Source organism: Xiphophorus hellerii, chromosome 16, assembly GCF_003331165.1.
Source record: "Xiphophorus hellerii strain 12219 chromosome 16, Xiphophorus_hellerii-4.1, whole genome shotgun sequence".
Taxonomy (NCBI): domain Eukaryota; kingdom Metazoa; phylum Chordata; class Actinopteri; order Cyprinodontiformes; family Poeciliidae; genus Xiphophorus; species Xiphophorus hellerii.
The window spans coordinates 1,089,563-1,106,121 of NC_045687.1; the positions used below are offsets into that span (position 1 = coordinate 1,089,563).

Here is a 16,559-nt window from a genome sequence, read left to right on the forward strand (position 1 = left end):
ACCAACTCTGGGATTTCCTCCGGCTTCAGGTTTGGGTTTAATGTCGGCTTTAGGAATGGAAACAGTTTTTCTATGGAGTCATGAGGTTTTAAGCTGGAAGAACAACCACTGTCATGTTTGATCTGCTTTTATTGCTTCGTTTTGAAGCAACTTCACGTCAGAGTGGAACCGACCTTTGTGCACCTTTGTAACATCCATTCTTCATATAAAGTTACACATTTTCAGTTTTGGTAAAGATGCTGGATCACAGGATTAGTTTTTATTTGGCTCCTAAAAGTGTGAGTGTCTGTTAATTTCTGGCGCTTTGCTGAAGCCTTCAGCCTGTGTGAGAGGAATACTGAGGCTCCGTCTGTCCGTCTGTCCGGCTGTCCGTCTGTCCGGCTGTCCGGCTGTCCGTCTGTCCGTCTGTCCGGCTGTCCGGCTGTCCGGCCGGCCGGCAGGCCTTTGTTTGCTCCGTGACCTTCACTGAAAACGGCAGATAGTGAGCGAGGCTGCGGCTCGAACAGGTCGTATTGATCACTTTCTGCAGAGCAAACTGAGATGCAGTTCATGCCTGGCGGCGGCGAGGAGCCGAGCTTTTGTTCCCTAATTGCAGCAGGAAAATGGTGTGAAAAGAGAAGCTGGCCGTCGGCTGAAACAGATATTTCCACAGGAATACGAGTCACTTATCCAGAGTTTTCTCATTTCAGTCTCATGAATCAACCAAACTAAAAGCTTCGGCTTCATTCTTCAGATCCTCATGAAGCTGGAGATGATTGAGGGAAACAGTTAAAGAAAAATCTTCATTTAAAATCTTTGCAATCTGCTGTTGGCGGCCAGGAGGAACGGGCCGGTATCCTGCGGTAACCATGGTTACCAAGCCAGTTACTGCTCCATCATACCAGTCAGAGTTAATTCAGCTGCTGTAGCACAAACTGTTCCTCACGCTCCCCCCTCCCACACCTACTGCTGAGCACTGCTGGTTAACGAGCTGAAAGAAGGAATCTTAGTTTCTATGGTTTTATATTCCACAGCGTAAAACGGATCAATATTTATTAATATCTGATCAAAATACTCATCACAACTCTTTCTGGTTTTTGGTTCATATTTCTTATTTTCTGGTTTGTAAAGCTGCTTTTACACAAACAACGAGACTTCTGGAACCTCTTGGTCCCAAACGCCTCACACCGTACCTGAACGCATCACACCAAACCCGAGGCGGTCCCAAACGCCTCACACCGAACCTGAATGCCTCAAACCAAACCTGAACACATCACACCGAACCTGAACACCTCACACCAAACCTGAACGCCTCACGCTGAACCCCAGGCGCTTCATGAGGATTCATGCTGACCTTGACCTCCTGTCCTACAGTCAGCTGGCCCAAACTGAGTCAGCAGCACAATGATCTGAAACACAGCAGGAAGTCTGAATGAGAAATAAACTATGTGTTTCAGTGGCCTAGTCAAAGTCCAGCCCTAAATCTGACTTAAATATGGAACAACCAATGAGGTGGAAAGAAGGAATGCTAATCTGTTAGCTGAAGCAACAGTGGGAAGACATCTTTGTTTCTTCTTTTCCTCTGAGGATTTAAGGAGTTTACGGAGAGGATCAGGAAATGAACTGCTGGGATCGCTTCGTTTCAAACGCGGTTCCCAAGCAGCTCCACACGATGAAAACTCGTTTAGTGGCTTTTCCATCCTTCTGATTTGCGTCCATTCTTTCTGCGTGGCGACGCGGCAGTCAGCTGGGACCGAGGAAATCAGGTCGTCTCCGTCTGCAGAAAGGAAACGGCGAAAGTGAGCTGGAAGAGAAATGCTATTAATACTCCGAGTATCTCCCAAAGTCACCAAGTTATGGAAAAGTGGACTGTGTGTTTGCATTAGGCTGACATTGACACAGTTAGGCTGCCCTTTTTATTTCCTTTAAGGAAACGCAGAGCCTGTCGGTGCGGCTTTGGGGATCTGGGCCTTACTTTTCCTCGTGTCACGCTTCATGAAACGGAGAGTCAGTTTCTGCTGCTTTTGTTCTGTTTTACTGAAAACCCAATTCCACTCAACCTCTGGTTGTCTTCAGGATTTCCTCTCAGACATTAAAACATGTCTGTGTTTTAATGAGTTCTTTGACTTTTCAGAGAAATTCAAGTTCTTATGGTTTTATTTGCTCTTTTTGTTTGTCGCTGTGGTTTCTCAGTTTTCTGATTTCTTTTCTGAAAGTCTGGAGGCAGATTTCTGATATTCGCCTTTTTTCTCTCTGTCCTTCTTTCTTTGAAATAAACACAAAGGATTTATAACCATTTCTATGTATTAGTCCTGTCATTCGATTAAAATGTATCAGGTTAAGCTCTGTGATTAATCACTAAGGTTTAGTTTGTGAGCTTGAAGTGTAAAAATGCACATTTTTATAAAAGTTCAAGAAAATGTTTTATTGTCTCAAACCAAATATGTCAGTTTTCCAAGTTTACATATTCAGAAAAAAATTAAAAGTCATTTTGTTTCAGACTTAATTTATAACTGCTAACTTTAAACGGGCTGTGCTTTAGTGGAAGGAAAATTCACTGTTGCAGTAGCTAGGCTACATGCTAGCTGTGTTTTATCCTTGGTTTGCTGCTATGCTATCAAGTGGAGGATCTCAGCCAGAATTACGCTGTAATTCTCCTCCTGTGACAGTAAACCTGCTGGGCTTTAAATCCTGCTCTGCCAGACAGAACAAGCAGAGAAAAGAGAATGAAATGTGTGGTTTCCTTTCAGAGCGCTGGCGGACATCCTGAGGCAACAAGGGCCGGCTTCAGCTTCGCAGTTTGAGCATGAAAACATGGCGGCCATTGATGGTTCTCCCAAAGACGAGACGCCGGTCAGGAGCTCAAAGAACCACTACACACCGGTCCACACCAAGACGTCCAACCACGGTAGGAGACCAGCAGATCCATCATGTTCCTGTTGAGCTTTCAAACGAGCTGGACGCAGAAATCCAGGACAACCTGGAGCTGCAAACCTTCAGATGCTTTAATTTGCTGCATCTTTTCCTACTTTTATTCATTCGTTTCCCTCAGTCATTTTCATGGTAATGAATAAGAAATAAACGGTTCTTGGTTCTGCTTTAGTCCACTCAGCATCGGTTCTGAGTGGACAGATATTCCTGTTTATCTCGATGACTAACACAATCTCTCAATCTGGAGATAATTCAGCCGTTTCTCACGGTTTTTTCCGTCATTTCTCCCGGGTTTTTTTCATCGTTTCTCCCAGTTTTTCTGTAGTTTCTCCCAGTTTTTCTGTAGTTTCTCCCGGTTTTTTCCATAATTTCTCCTGGTTTTTCTGTAGTTTCTCCCAGTTTTTCTGTAGTTTCTCCTGGTTTTTCTGTAGTTTCTCCCGGTTTTTCTGTAGTTTCTCCCAGTTTTTCCATAATTTCTCCCAGTTTTTCTGTAGTTTCTCCCGGTTTTTCTGTAGTTTCTCCCAGTTTTTCCATAATTTCTCCCAGTTTTTCTGTAGTTTCTCCCGTTTTTTTTCCATCATTTCTCCTGGTTTTTCTGTAGTTTCTCCCAGTTTTTCTGTAGTTTCTCCCAGTTTTTCTGTAGTTTCTCCCGGTTTTTCCGTAGTTTCTCCCAGTTTTTCTGTAGTTTCTCCCAGTTTTTCTGTAGTTTCTCCCGGTTTTTCCGTAGTTTCTCCCAGTTTTTCTGTAGTTTCTCCCAGTTTTTCTGTAGTTTCTCCCGGTTTTTTTCCGTAGTTTCTCCCAGTTTTTCTGTAGTTTCTCCCGGTTTTTCTGTAGTTTCTCCCGGTTTTTCCGGCGGGTCTCCAGATCGCGGCTCCTGGGATCAGTGGACTTCCTGACTGACCCAGTATGGTGTCCCAGTTTCATTATTCTCCTTGTCAGCAGCTGCTTCAAACATTGACTTGATGAGATGATGCAATACAGACTGGGAGTTTTCTAATATGTTTCCACGGCAACATGAATTATTGTTAACCTGAACTAAACTGGTTAAACTGGAATGAAAAAAATAACGATAATATCCTGCTGCGTTTACAGCAGGTCTTGATTCTCAAATCAGATTTTTAAAATAATTTAGCAGAAATCCGTTTTTCTTTTCTGCCTGGTCGTTAAATGCGACGCAGTCAGACTTCTGGTTTTCGAGCCCAAAGCGTCGAACATGCGCAGAAGAAGAACGATGGCGTCTCTCAGCAGCGCTCCGTTTGGAGGCGACGGCGGAGGGAGACACTTATGGGTCGATTTTAAAGTTTATTCAGCAATTCGAGCCAAAAGTATCGTCATCAAATCTTAACAGGATGAAGGAAGGAAAAAGCTTTGATTGTAACATTTTGCTTATTTTCTTTTTTTTTGGATGAAGCCACTAAAAACCGGTGCTGATCAGTTTGCTTAGACTGTGAGTTATCTTTGGTTACATCAGTTCATGTAAATCTGGACTTTCTGAAGGCAGGTGGGATAAAACTGAAGAAGAAAGTTCTAGAAATCCTCTGAGCAGCTGGACGTTAGCAGGCGGTGGGTTGGCACAGCAGGGGGCCGGTTACAACATTTACAGAACGAAACCAGCAAACAGGCGAAACCCCAAACACAGAGCTCTGTGGTACACCAGAACAGACGCAATGACTGAGATTCTAATAATAATAATAATAATATGTTTATTGTGTTCACATTTCAGATCAGAGATATTTTATCTGACTAATTCTCCCCAACGCTCTGCGTTTGTCTCTGTTTTCCTGCAAACTCTGTGTTTCACATTAAGACATTAATTCTTTCCTGGGTTTTTATTGCTATGTTTTTTCTAACTTGTGTAAAGTGTAATGTAATGCTTATTAAATATGACCTTTTAGATAACTGAACAACAACAACACCACTAAAGCAAACTGCAGACTTGATGCATAAAAATTCAGGAGGAAAATGAAACTCCAGCATTTGAAGAATTTATAGATTTATAACGAATCGTGTTTTAATTCTTCCTAAACCAACATTTTATTAACATTTTTATTTCACATTAGAACAGAAATAAATTACAGACCAAATTCAACAGAAAACCATAAATAAAAATGAATGACATATTAAAGGAAGAGGATTTTAAAAAGTGCATCTTACTGTTATTGTTGAGGCAACAGCAGGCTGAAGAGTTTGAATCTGTGCTGCTAATGAAGAGACGTGACTCACATCACACATTTTAACAATTTTATAAACAAAGAATTCATCAAGTGAAGAAATATTTATCACAGCCAATGAGTTTCTCCTGAAACACCGATCGCTTTCTGAGGAAAACTAAAACATAGAATATGAATATTTGGAGACAGAAACGTAATAAATTAGTGCTTTAGTTTAAACAGACAAATTCATGACATTTCAAAATGTAAAAAATCAAATAAGTACATGGAAACATGTTTCTGTTTCTACAAATTCTGCTAAAACGCTCAAGTGAGACGGAGACAGAATAATAACTTCAGGATAAGAAATGATTCACATCTGGAAAATACTAAAACAATATTTAGTGACAGAGAGGAAATATGTTAGGAGGGAGAGAGAAATCGAACAGTTTTCTCCTCCAGCTGAAAATATTTGGTGTATTTTGCGTCTTTATGAAATATCAGGAGGAAACAACAAAATGTTGAAATATTGACGCAGCATCTAAAAACATCAGCAGGACGTTAAAGTTTGGAAAATAACCGTCAGCAGCTTCAGGGTTGATCAATGAATCTGTGACCTAAAACAAGTTTGGTCTGATTTAAATCGATGCAGTAACTGTTTTCCATCATCATTTTTATGGACATGTTGAAGAGTAAAATCAGAAAAGGTTGATGGCCAAATTCAAAATAACTTCCTTAGTTTTGAAAACCAGTTTTTACGGAGATGGAAACAGGTTCACTGAAACGTTCTGATAAAACTTTTACCTCCCATGACTGATCAGCTGTTTCTGCTTTACAGTCAGATTTCTGTCACCAGAATAATTACAGCTTGTCATTCCTGAAGAGCTGTGTGCTCCACGCTAGCTTCTACTTCCTGTTTATCTGATGACATCACGCTTTGTGTGTCCTGGTTGATTCGCTCCAACCTGCAGATGGAAACACGTTTTATTTGGTTCTTTATTTTTGTAACATTTTAAAAGTTCACTTAAAATCTACAAATAAACTTTTCAGCTGTACTTTCTGTCACATGGGGATCAAATCTTCTGTTTAATGTTCATATTAAACATTTAAAGTTTGTTTTATTTATTAAAGTAATAACAGCAACAGGTTTTGACTTCCGTCTGTCCATTTTGTTCTTGCAGTTTTTGTCTTTTTAAACTTTTTAAACTTTAAAAACGAATCAATAGTAAATAACCTCTAAAACCTTCAGGTTTAATCTCTTTACATTATAAACATCCTTTAATAAACTGTCTTTTAACACAAGTTGAACCATTTTGAGGCGTTTTAAAGTAAAAGTCAAACAAAAATCAATTTGAATCCCATTTGTTGTTCTGCCTGATGCTGATGAAATCCTTCGTCCGCTAACGCTGCCAGAGTGAAGATCATCAGTCTGTCCCTCATTTTGTCTTTGCTGTGAAATAAGATGACAGTTTTCCACACAGTGACTGGAATCCTCCCTGCTGGTCATACTGGTTTCTGTGGTGCAACACTGGGACCAGTGAGGCATTCTGCTGGGAAACGTTTGGTCTCGTTTCTGGAAGCTGCTGCTGTTACAGTGGATTTTAGTCTCTGTTTTGGAAAACAAGCCAGCCGTTTCCTTGGATTCGTTCCCAGATCAAATTCAAAACATTTTCTCTAGAAGCAAAAATCTTCTGCCAAAGCTGAGTATTAGGTCACTCTTGCATATTTCCACCTTCTGCTTCCTAAAGGAAACACAAATGTATCGTTAGGAATATAAAATACCAGATGAGTCAGACCAGAAGCTTATTTTCCTGATTTGGACTCAGATCTGCTGCAGCAGCTCTGCTCTGCTTTCTACGAAGTTTCTTTTCAGTTTCTGGTGACTTGTTCCTGGTGTTGCTGCGGCGCGTCTCGTATCTGACCAGTAAGCCGTCTGAGCGCCGTTTTCATGATCGCCTTCCATCATCCTTCATGTTTCCACCTGGGAATAATTCATGTATTACTATAAAGTCATCATGATTTCATCTTTCCTTGGAGAATACACACATTAAGTTGGAAGTGATCAAAGTGAAGCTTTTAATGATTTCTATTATTGTTTCTAAATTAAAAGTTGTGGTGTTGACAGTAATAATTTTTAAATCATAGTCTGGGTTTTATTAAAAACGGTATGAGGCCAAACGCTCCCCAGGCGTTTCGCTCAGGATGACGTTTGGATTGCGGTTCGATCCCAGATCCGCTGCTCTCATGTTATCGACTCTGAAGTGGCTCCATGGAGACGCAGCCATTTAACCGGTGACTGGTTAACACAGAGCAGAATGGAAAAACTCAACGGTGATGAGATTCACCTTCTTCTTACATTTACATTTCTTCTCCTCTTTTGGTTTTTAAATTTGCTCTCAGGTCCAGATTTATGATCAACTCTGAGCTCCTTCCAGCCACACTGTCACTTTTCCACAGTTCTGTAGTGCAACAGACACAAAGCAAACCAAAAAGAAAAGACTCTTATTTGTTGGTTTTTTAGCAACTTTTATTCTTAAAAAACATCCCACGTATTTCGCTCTCTGAGCTAAAAACTGTTAAACGTCAGAAAAATGGAGGATTGACAGGGAGGAATATCACAGCTCTGAAATATGCTGATGGCATTTCTGGTAATAAATATTGATGATTCAATATTCACACCTCAGAGTCAATTCATCTGTTGCGCCACGCTAGCCCTGGTTAGCATTCTCATCTGGCTTTCCATTAAACCGCAGGAAGCGGTTGCATATATTTTTAAACAATATATGCAACAGCAAGATATTGTTTAAAAAAATTCAAATGGGGGGCGTGCCGTGGTGGCGTAGCGGTTAGCGCGACCCATATTTGGAGGCCTTGAGTCCTCGACACGGCCGTCGCGGGTTCAACTCCCGGACCCGACGACATTTGCCGCATGTCTTCCCCCCTCTCCTTCCCTGTTTCCTGTCAGCCTGCTGTCATATAAGGGACACTAGAGCCCACAAAAGACCCCCTGGGGGGGTAAAAAAAAAAATAATTCAAATGAACATGCCATAAAATAAAAGCATAGTAATCTGTTGATGTGTTTGTTCCCAGGGCATTATGGGAAGGACACCCTGCGTCCCGGAGGACCAGACATGCATAACTTCATCTCCTCTGGGTTCGTCACTCTGGGCCGGAGCCACCTGAAAGGTAACTCGCCCCGGAGCCTCTGCTGCTTCTGCACAGCGACTTCCTGCCAAACGACGCAGCAGTTTGCTTCAGGAACACAAACAGTCCATCTGACTTTTGTTTTCCATAATGAAACTTGGACATCGCGGTCCACAGCGGCTTGAAGTGACATCTTGCAAAGTTCTTACTCAAACTTCTAAAGACAAAGTAACACGTCCGGTTTGTGGGCCGACGGTGTGAAAGGCAGCAAGGCTGTTTTTATTCTCTTCATTTTGAATTCACCAGATTTTGTCAGATTGGGAAAAAGTCCTGAACAGGAAACCTGTTTGTGTTTCAACAGCGCAGCAATCCATCGACGAATCGGGCCAGATGTCCTGGCAGGGCGACCTGGACATCCCCATGTCCTACGGTAGGTCCAAACAGATCCACCTGCACTCTGCTCACACCGACACGGGAGGAGGGGCCACGGGCAGGGGCCCCAAATGTTACACTGGTCCAGATCCGGCTGCAGGTCCGGCTAGAGGTCTCAGGTCCGGCTGCAGGTCTCAGGTCCGGCTGCAGGTCTCAGGTCCGGCTGCAGGTCTCAGGTCCAACTGCAGGTCCGGCTGCAGGTCTCAGGTCCGGCTGCAGGTCTCAGGTCCGGCTGCAGGTCTCAGGTCCGGCTGCAGGTCCGGCTGCAGGTCTCAGGTCCAGCTGCAGGTCTCAGGTCCAGCTGCAGGTCCGGCTGCAGGTCTCAGGTCCAGCTGCAGGTCCGGCTGCAGGTCTCAGGTCCGGCTGCAGGTCTCAGGTCCGACTGCAGGTCTGGGTGGCTGAATGGTTCTGTTATGGACTCGTCAGGACGGGTCAGGATGTCAGACATCACAAGCAAAGCAGAGTTTTGTTTAGTTTTCCTGGTAATATCTGAAATAATTTACAGAAAACTGTAAATATGAAACATCAGATTTAGAAATGGTGGATGGTTCAGTCCAGACTGAGGCGCTCTGATCCAGAATGCGTCTCCTCAGCCTCGCTGTGGTTTGACACGGAGCCGCCGGCCTGCAGCCTCCTCTTTAACTTTTCCAAACGGTTCCATGTGTTTCATTTTTAATTTTTTTGCAATAATTGTGTAAGATGTTCTCTCTACATGCTGGTTGTTGCAGAATCATCCTGTTTCCTTCAGTTTCATGAAAACATCATTCTGCTGCTTTATTAAGTTACTCACATTTTACTCACATTTCCTGTTTTCATTCTCTATTTATCTCTTTAACTCTTTGCACTTCTTCTGCCTTTCATTCAGTTTATTCTTTCATTTGTTTTATTGTCTTTTCCTTCTCTTTATTATTCTGGTAATTCCTTCCTGTTTTTTACCTTCTTATTTCCGTCCCAAACGTTTCGTTTCTCTTTTCCTCCTTTCATTCATTCTCTGCTCTGACTCCGATCGTCTTTTCTCAGCCCAGTCGTAAATTTTCTCCTTTCGGCGTTTTTTATCTTTCTGACCTTCTTTGTGTTCTTGAGTTTCTCTGATCTAATTAAAACCTTTAAATGTTGATGATGTTTTTCTTCTAATTCAGCTTTGAATCATCTTATTAGTCTGTGAGCGTAAAGCTGCCTGGATGCTTCAGTGAGGCGACTAGATTGGTGTTGTAGTTAATTATGTGACGAAGCATTAAGAACAAATGTTGAGTCATTAGCAAAGTGTTAAAAGTATGTACACCCTCTGAAACTTTTGCTGATGTTCTCACTGGATTTCCAGTAAATTCAGCTCATTTTAAGAATGAAGAGATTTGGAGAAAAGATGGATGGATGGATGGATGGATGGATGGATGGATGGATGGATGGATGGATGGAAGGATGGATGGATGGATGGAAGGATGGATGGATGGATGGATGGAAGGATGGATGGATGGATGGATGGATGGATGGATGGATGGATGGAAGGATGGATGGATGGATGGATGGATGGAAGGATGGATGGAAGGATGGATGGATGGATGGATGGATGGATGGATGGATGGATGGATGGATGGATGGATGGATGGATAGATGGATGGATGGAAGGATGGATGGATGGATGGATGGATGGATGGATGGATGGATGGATGGATGGATGGATGGATGGATGGATGGAAGGGACACCATCCATTATTTTCTCTCCACCTTTTAAAGTCAGCATCCAGTGAATTTCATTTTCAGAACATTTTCTATTGAACATGTTGATGATTTTTATCACTTGTAAGATTTTGTGTCGTTTTATTTTCAGAATAAGAGCCAGTAGTTAAGAGAAAAAGGAAAATAGTTTGACATTTTAGTTTATTTATGTTGTTCCATTTATGAATCTATCATTAGTTAAATCAGCTGCTGCACCTCAAGGCAAATCAGCTCCATTTAAGTTTCCTAATTTACTAAAAGTTTCTTCAGAAAACATGTTAATATCTTCAGCCATTCTAATGTTGACATGGAGGCTGAACCTCCTGAAGAATCACAGGTTTACTAATCCCTCTGCAGCGTCTCTCAGGCGTCTTGCGTTTGAGCTTTTTCCTCTCGCTCCCCGATGCGCCGTCCACCGATGTGCATCCTGCTTAATTACTTTTTCATGAGTTGTTCCCTGTTTTCCCCTGAGGGAACAGCATCACCCCCTCAGCCACCTCTTATCCACTTAAGGTGACCTTGTCTTCCTCTCTGTGATTTCTCTGGGTCGCAGTGTGTGTCCGTGTGTGGCGGAGCATGAGTGCAAATGGAGGAGCGTCAGAGTGTCGGGGTTCAGCGTGAAGGAATCTCTGGCCTCTGTTTCTGCCTCTCCAGCTTCTGTTTGTTACATGAACTCAGAGTGAAACTTTACATCACAGATGGATGAAATCTGGTTGTGACGTCGTCGTCTCTCCAGCTGGATGATGCTTCATATCGGTTCAGTCCAAAAGAGGAGTCAGATGCAGCTTCCTAAAAAACACCTTATCTGGTTTTATCTGAAACGGATAAAAATATCAGATTTGGGGCGTGCTGTGGTGGCGCAGGGGGTTGGAACGCCCCGTGTTTGGAGGCCTTAGTCCTCGACGCGGACGTCGCGGGTTCGACTCCCGGTCCCGACGACCTTTGCCGCATGTCTTCCCCCCTTTTCTCACCCTCCTTCCTGTCTGCCCACTGTGGAAAAAAATACGAGCCACTAGCGCCGCAAAAACTCTTCGGAGAAAAAAAAGGAAAAAAAAATAAATATCAGATTTATCTCACTTCATGAACATTTATACATGAACACTCTTCTCTTTTACACGACAGCATAATAGGTTAACAGGGAAGAGGAGGATTACATTCATGCCAAAAAAAGTCAAATATTTCCTAAAAAAGTCAAATTTTGGTATTAATATAAGAAATTTTGTTGAACTTAGAAAATTTCTTATATTAATCTCCAAACTTCTGAGTGTTTTTAGAAAATGATGTTCAATTTGTGCTAAAAGGAGTTAGCCTATTAGTGAAGCTATTCAAGCCTGAATTAGCATCTGAATGCTAAACATGTAGCAGCTAATGCTAATGTTAGCATTCACATTTCTAAAGTAGCTCCATGAAAGATCAGGGCTTCCTGAAACTCTCTACTCCATCAGATGGTTGATCAGATTAAATATCTCTGTTGTTGAGCTCAGAAGTCAATTTATGGATTCATTTAGCAGCAAAAAGTCTTTTTGGATTGAAAATGTTACTTATGATGTAAAATGTGATTCCTGCAATTAACTCAATTAAAATGTTTAAGCCTCACCACAACTAAAAACAGATTTTATGTGAATTTAAATGTGAAGAAATGAGACACATTTTTGATGCACACATATTTTATATAGTTTTTTACATTTTGGAATGAAGGTGGAATAAATCGGTTTTCAGATGCATCAGGCGTTTTACTTTTAGTGATGCCACAATATATAAATAATATTAATACGGACAACTTCTCTGCAATGTCATCAGCTCAAGCATGCAGCATCCTGAGGTGAGTGAAGATTTAGCATTATTATCAAACCAAAAACAAAGTAGCACCTCAGTCAGTTTCACTGAACATTTTTGACCAAAAATGTTTTTTCTGTTCATATTTTACAAAGAAAACGCTCCTGATGGCAAAAACAGAATAAACTCCTCAAAGTGAGACTCGCTGTCAGCCGCCTGACAGCAGAAACGCCTCCAGGGGAAGAGAAAGTCACTTTCTACTCCAGATACTTTTACAGTTTTTACACCAACCAGCATTTTTTCTAATGCGTTGCTATCAGATTGTCTGAAAAGCCCAAAGAAAATCACCATGAAGGACAGGCTGGTCATTTTACAGCAAGATAAAGAAACGGCCTTCAGCAGGACATCTGGGCTCAGAAACGTGGAGTCAGAAACAAACACAGGTTGTCACCAAAAATAAAATCATTGGAGAAAAACCAACAAAACAGCTGAAATATAAAATAGTGGCATAAAATTAGTTAAAAACCAAACCAGAAAGTCTGAAGAATGACCAGATGAAAAATTACAAAACTTCTTCTATAACATTCACTAAACCCAAAAAGAGAAAAAGACAAATGAGTTAAAATATGTGTGGAAAAAAGGAGCAAAATTATGAAAATCTGCAGTTCCACAGAACTGGACACCTGGAATAATGAAACATTTCCAACCCAGATCCGGTCTGGACAGAACCAGCAGCAAACGGCTCGTTCACCAAGCAGGAAAACATTTTTATGTTTCTGAACAGCTGCAGGTTTACAGCAGGACGGCTGTGGAAGTATCCTTTTAAAACCTTTCATAACTGAACAGAATCCATGTTCAAATCCAGTTTCTGCTGTTTGGTGAAACAACCTTCAAACGACCTCCAGTCAGCAGCCGTGACCTTCCACGTGACCCGCCTGCTGTGTGTCTGTGTAAACTGTTAGTTGCTGCAGTTTTCAGGCCCATTAGCGTCTGATTGGCCGTTATCAGGTCATTTTAAGTCAGCGCAGTTTTTGCCAAAGTGGCAATTTCCGCCTCGTTCTCCATGACGCTGCTCCGGGGAGACGGCCCGCCGCTCGGCGCACAAACCTGCTGCCGCCAAACGAACAATGTGAGCTGATTCGTCTCCTCATCGCCGCTGTCCGCTAAATGGCAGCTAATGAACCCGATTAGGCCGGTTACATGAAACTCACACACTGAGAATCCCACAAGTCGTCCAATCACACGGGCCGGCCTGATAATTGAAATTCATTCATGGCTTCCTGACACACACAGAGACGGGCTCTTAACTCTGCCTCATCCAGCCGCGCCTCATGCATTATGCAGAGCCTGTTTGTAGAAATCTCATCTGAAGAGTTCACTGTAAGGAAGGTCGGATCCTGTTATCTCACCGTATTAAACCTCCTCAGCTCATGCAGTCCATTTCTAACCAGGCACTCATTTAGCCGCCTGCAAATACGTCGCTTTGTATTTTCAAACTTATACGACGACGATTAGAAGCTCCTGAGAAAACCTTTAACCTTCATCAACTTTTATCTACCAGTTTTACTCCACATTTGAAGCTTCACTGATTTGGATCCGGCTCCTTTAAGCTGCTTCCAATCAGGATGTAATCCTTAAAACAAACAGCCTGATGAATGCGCACAGTTGAAAGAGAAATGAACAGAAAAGGTGGAGCATGGCAAAATTGTTTACCGACCACGACTGTTTCAGAAAAGCTTCACAGAACAAACGCTGAGGGTAAACATGAGTGTGAAGAATTACGCAATCTTCAGATGTGCAAGTGCTAAAATTGCTTTCCATGGAGCTGTAGATGAGTGTTATCATCACTTATCTCCCACAAAAGTTCCTCTGAATGAAATCCTCCAGAACGTCCATGACTGGACAGGAAGACTCAGCGGTAGTGAAAGTATGTTTTTATTTGAACCAAGTTACATTTTCCTTGTTGCAACAGGAAACTTCAATGTAATTCTCTTTATTAAACTGAAATCTGAAAATAAAGCCATGCACTGATCAATGTTCAGCCACTTTTAATCTAAAATATTAGTTTAGAGTCAAATTGTTTAATCTGATCCAGGTGATCTATGAAGGAGAGCAAATGAATCATGATAACTTTATCTACTGATAAAAACTTCCCAACTCTTCACCCACTGGTTGGTTATTTTATGTAATTAAAGTTCATATTTCTCTCATCTTTCTGTCTGTTTCCTCAGAGTTCAGTCTGCAGCAGCACACAGCGCTGCAACATGCCAATATGGAAAACCTTGACAAATAATTTTGTCTCAGTCATTTTCTACCAGCAGGAGGTCATCCACATCGTTACTGAAAACGATGTGGCTGAACCTGGCAGTCAGGATGGAAACATGATGGTATCTTTACTGAAACAAGTTTCTGTCTGCTGCTGTTTTATTGGGGCGGAGATCATTAAAACTTTCACCAACAGGCCGCTGAGCTTCACCAAGAATAAGGACGATGTGTGAACCTGGACGGCGTTTCTCTAAACGCTGCAGCACAAAGCAAACGTCTGTCAGCAGACTTTGATTAATGTAATTAAAGATGGCCGACTCTGCAGAGGAGACGTAAGCTTGTGAAGAACAGACTGGATTTTCTGGAGGTCGGGTGATATGAAAGCTGAGAATCCACAGGGGAAACTGGGAGAACATGAATAGTTTTAGGCATATTAATAGATTGACACAGAAGATATAATTCAGAGGAGAAGTTCTGCAGTAAAAGGCGTCTGCTGAACCACAAAAGGAGTTAAACAAGAAGCTAAGTGGCTGTTAAAGGCTAAACTATCATCTTCAGCACCTTTATTGAAAGAATAATGGAGTGTTTTAATTATAAAGTATTTTTATCCCATGTGCTAATGAACCGTACGCCGAGTTTAATGCGCATTAGTTCACCTGCTCAGCCGCAGCTCAGAAAGCCGAGTCATGAATGAGTCAAGCTCCTCTGTCACATCCTGAGCCATGAGGCCGCGGGCGCCGCCGCCGCCGCCGCCGCCGTGAAATCAGGTTAGCAGCGCAACGAAGACGAGGAACGGCTGGCAGAGACACGAGGAGGCTCGACGAAACGGACCGGATCCGCTTTAGACTGGCTTCAGTACCGCTCGGCCTGTCAATACTGATCATACAAACATGTCGGTACTCTGAGCGTTGGAGGGTACTGACGGGTCAGAACCAGACATGGAAACGCCTCGGTCAGCACAGCTGTAGAGGGATCGGATCCAAACCAGAACAATTCCAGAATATAATAAATAATGAGAGCTAGCAACGAGGATGCTAACAGGAGCTGGACTAGATTTGAGACTTGATGTTGACTCTGAAGATTTTAACGCCGTTGCCTTTATGAACCATCTACAAGAGACTTTGAAATCTTCACATTAAAAGCATGTGTTGTGTGATTTATGGATAAAGTTGATATCAGGTGAGGAAGTCAGAGAAAATTCAAACTCCAGGCTGGGAATCAAACCCAAGACCTTCTCACTGCAGGACGACAACGGTGACCTAAACAAAGTCAGTTAATCCTGGTTCATGTTGAGATGACATAATGTCTCCATCAGCAGATCTGTTTGTGAAAATGATGCTGCTGAGTCTTAGATTTCACTTCTTTGGTGCTAATTAACATCTTTCAATCAGATAATTCAAATATGTAGGAGATTATCTCAGACCTGAACCTCTTTTTGTCTGAAAATGAATTTGTTACAAAACTCTGAACTCAACTAGACAGAAAGTCTGCTTCTTGTTGCCGGATGGAAACGATATTTTAATCAATCCTGCCGTCGCCACGGGAGACGATGAGTCACGTCTGAGCTGTTCTGCTCACCTGACGGGAAATCAATCCTTCAGCTTCAGCCAGTTTGGTCTGAACAGTCCTCAGTCTGAAACCACCCAAAAACAGATCCCGACAAAAACAGATCCCGACAAAAACAGATCCTGACAAAAACAGATCCCAACACAAACAGATCCCGACAAAAACAGATCCCAACACAAACAGATCCCAACAAAAACAGATCCCAACACAAACAGATCCCGACAAAAACAGATCCCAACACAAACAGATCCCAACAAAAACAGATCCCAACACAAACAGATCCCGACACAAACAGATCCCAACAAAAACAGATCCCGACAAAAACAGATCCCAACACAAACAGATCCTGACAAAAACAGATCCCAACACAAACAGATCCTGACAAAAACAGATCCCAACACAAACAGATCCCGACAAAAAACAGATATTTGTGTCGGGTTTTTGTCAGATGATCGTTTCCACGTTTTGTCTCGGCGCCTGGTTGGTTTAGCTGGACGCAGTGTCTCCATGTCCAGGTGATGGACACGTCGGCGCTCCGGAGACGCTCACCGCTCGGCATGTTGTTGATCCTAAACCTGCAGGCAGCTGGAGCCTGAAGGC

At 42.3% G+C, this 16,559-nt stretch overlaps 1 protein-coding gene across 6 annotated transcripts in view; it reads left to right on the forward strand.

The window, feature by feature from the left end:
• The window catches only part of shisa6 (shisa family member 6), a 64,390-nt gene that overhangs the window by 7,556 nt on the left and 40,275 nt on the right, over positions 1 to 16,559 (forward strand). For all 6 annotated transcript variants that reach the window (XM_032586376.1, XM_032586378.1, XM_032586375.1 and 3 more), the window contains 3 exons: positions 2,730 to 2,887; positions 8,151 to 8,246; positions 8,566 to 8,634. In XM_032586376.1, coding sequence (XP_032442267.1) covers positions 2,730 to 2,887; positions 8,151 to 8,246; positions 8,566 to 8,634 — 323 coding nt within the window. The remainder of the gene's footprint in view (positions 1 to 2,729; positions 2,888 to 8,150; positions 8,247 to 8,565; positions 8,635 to 16,559) is intronic.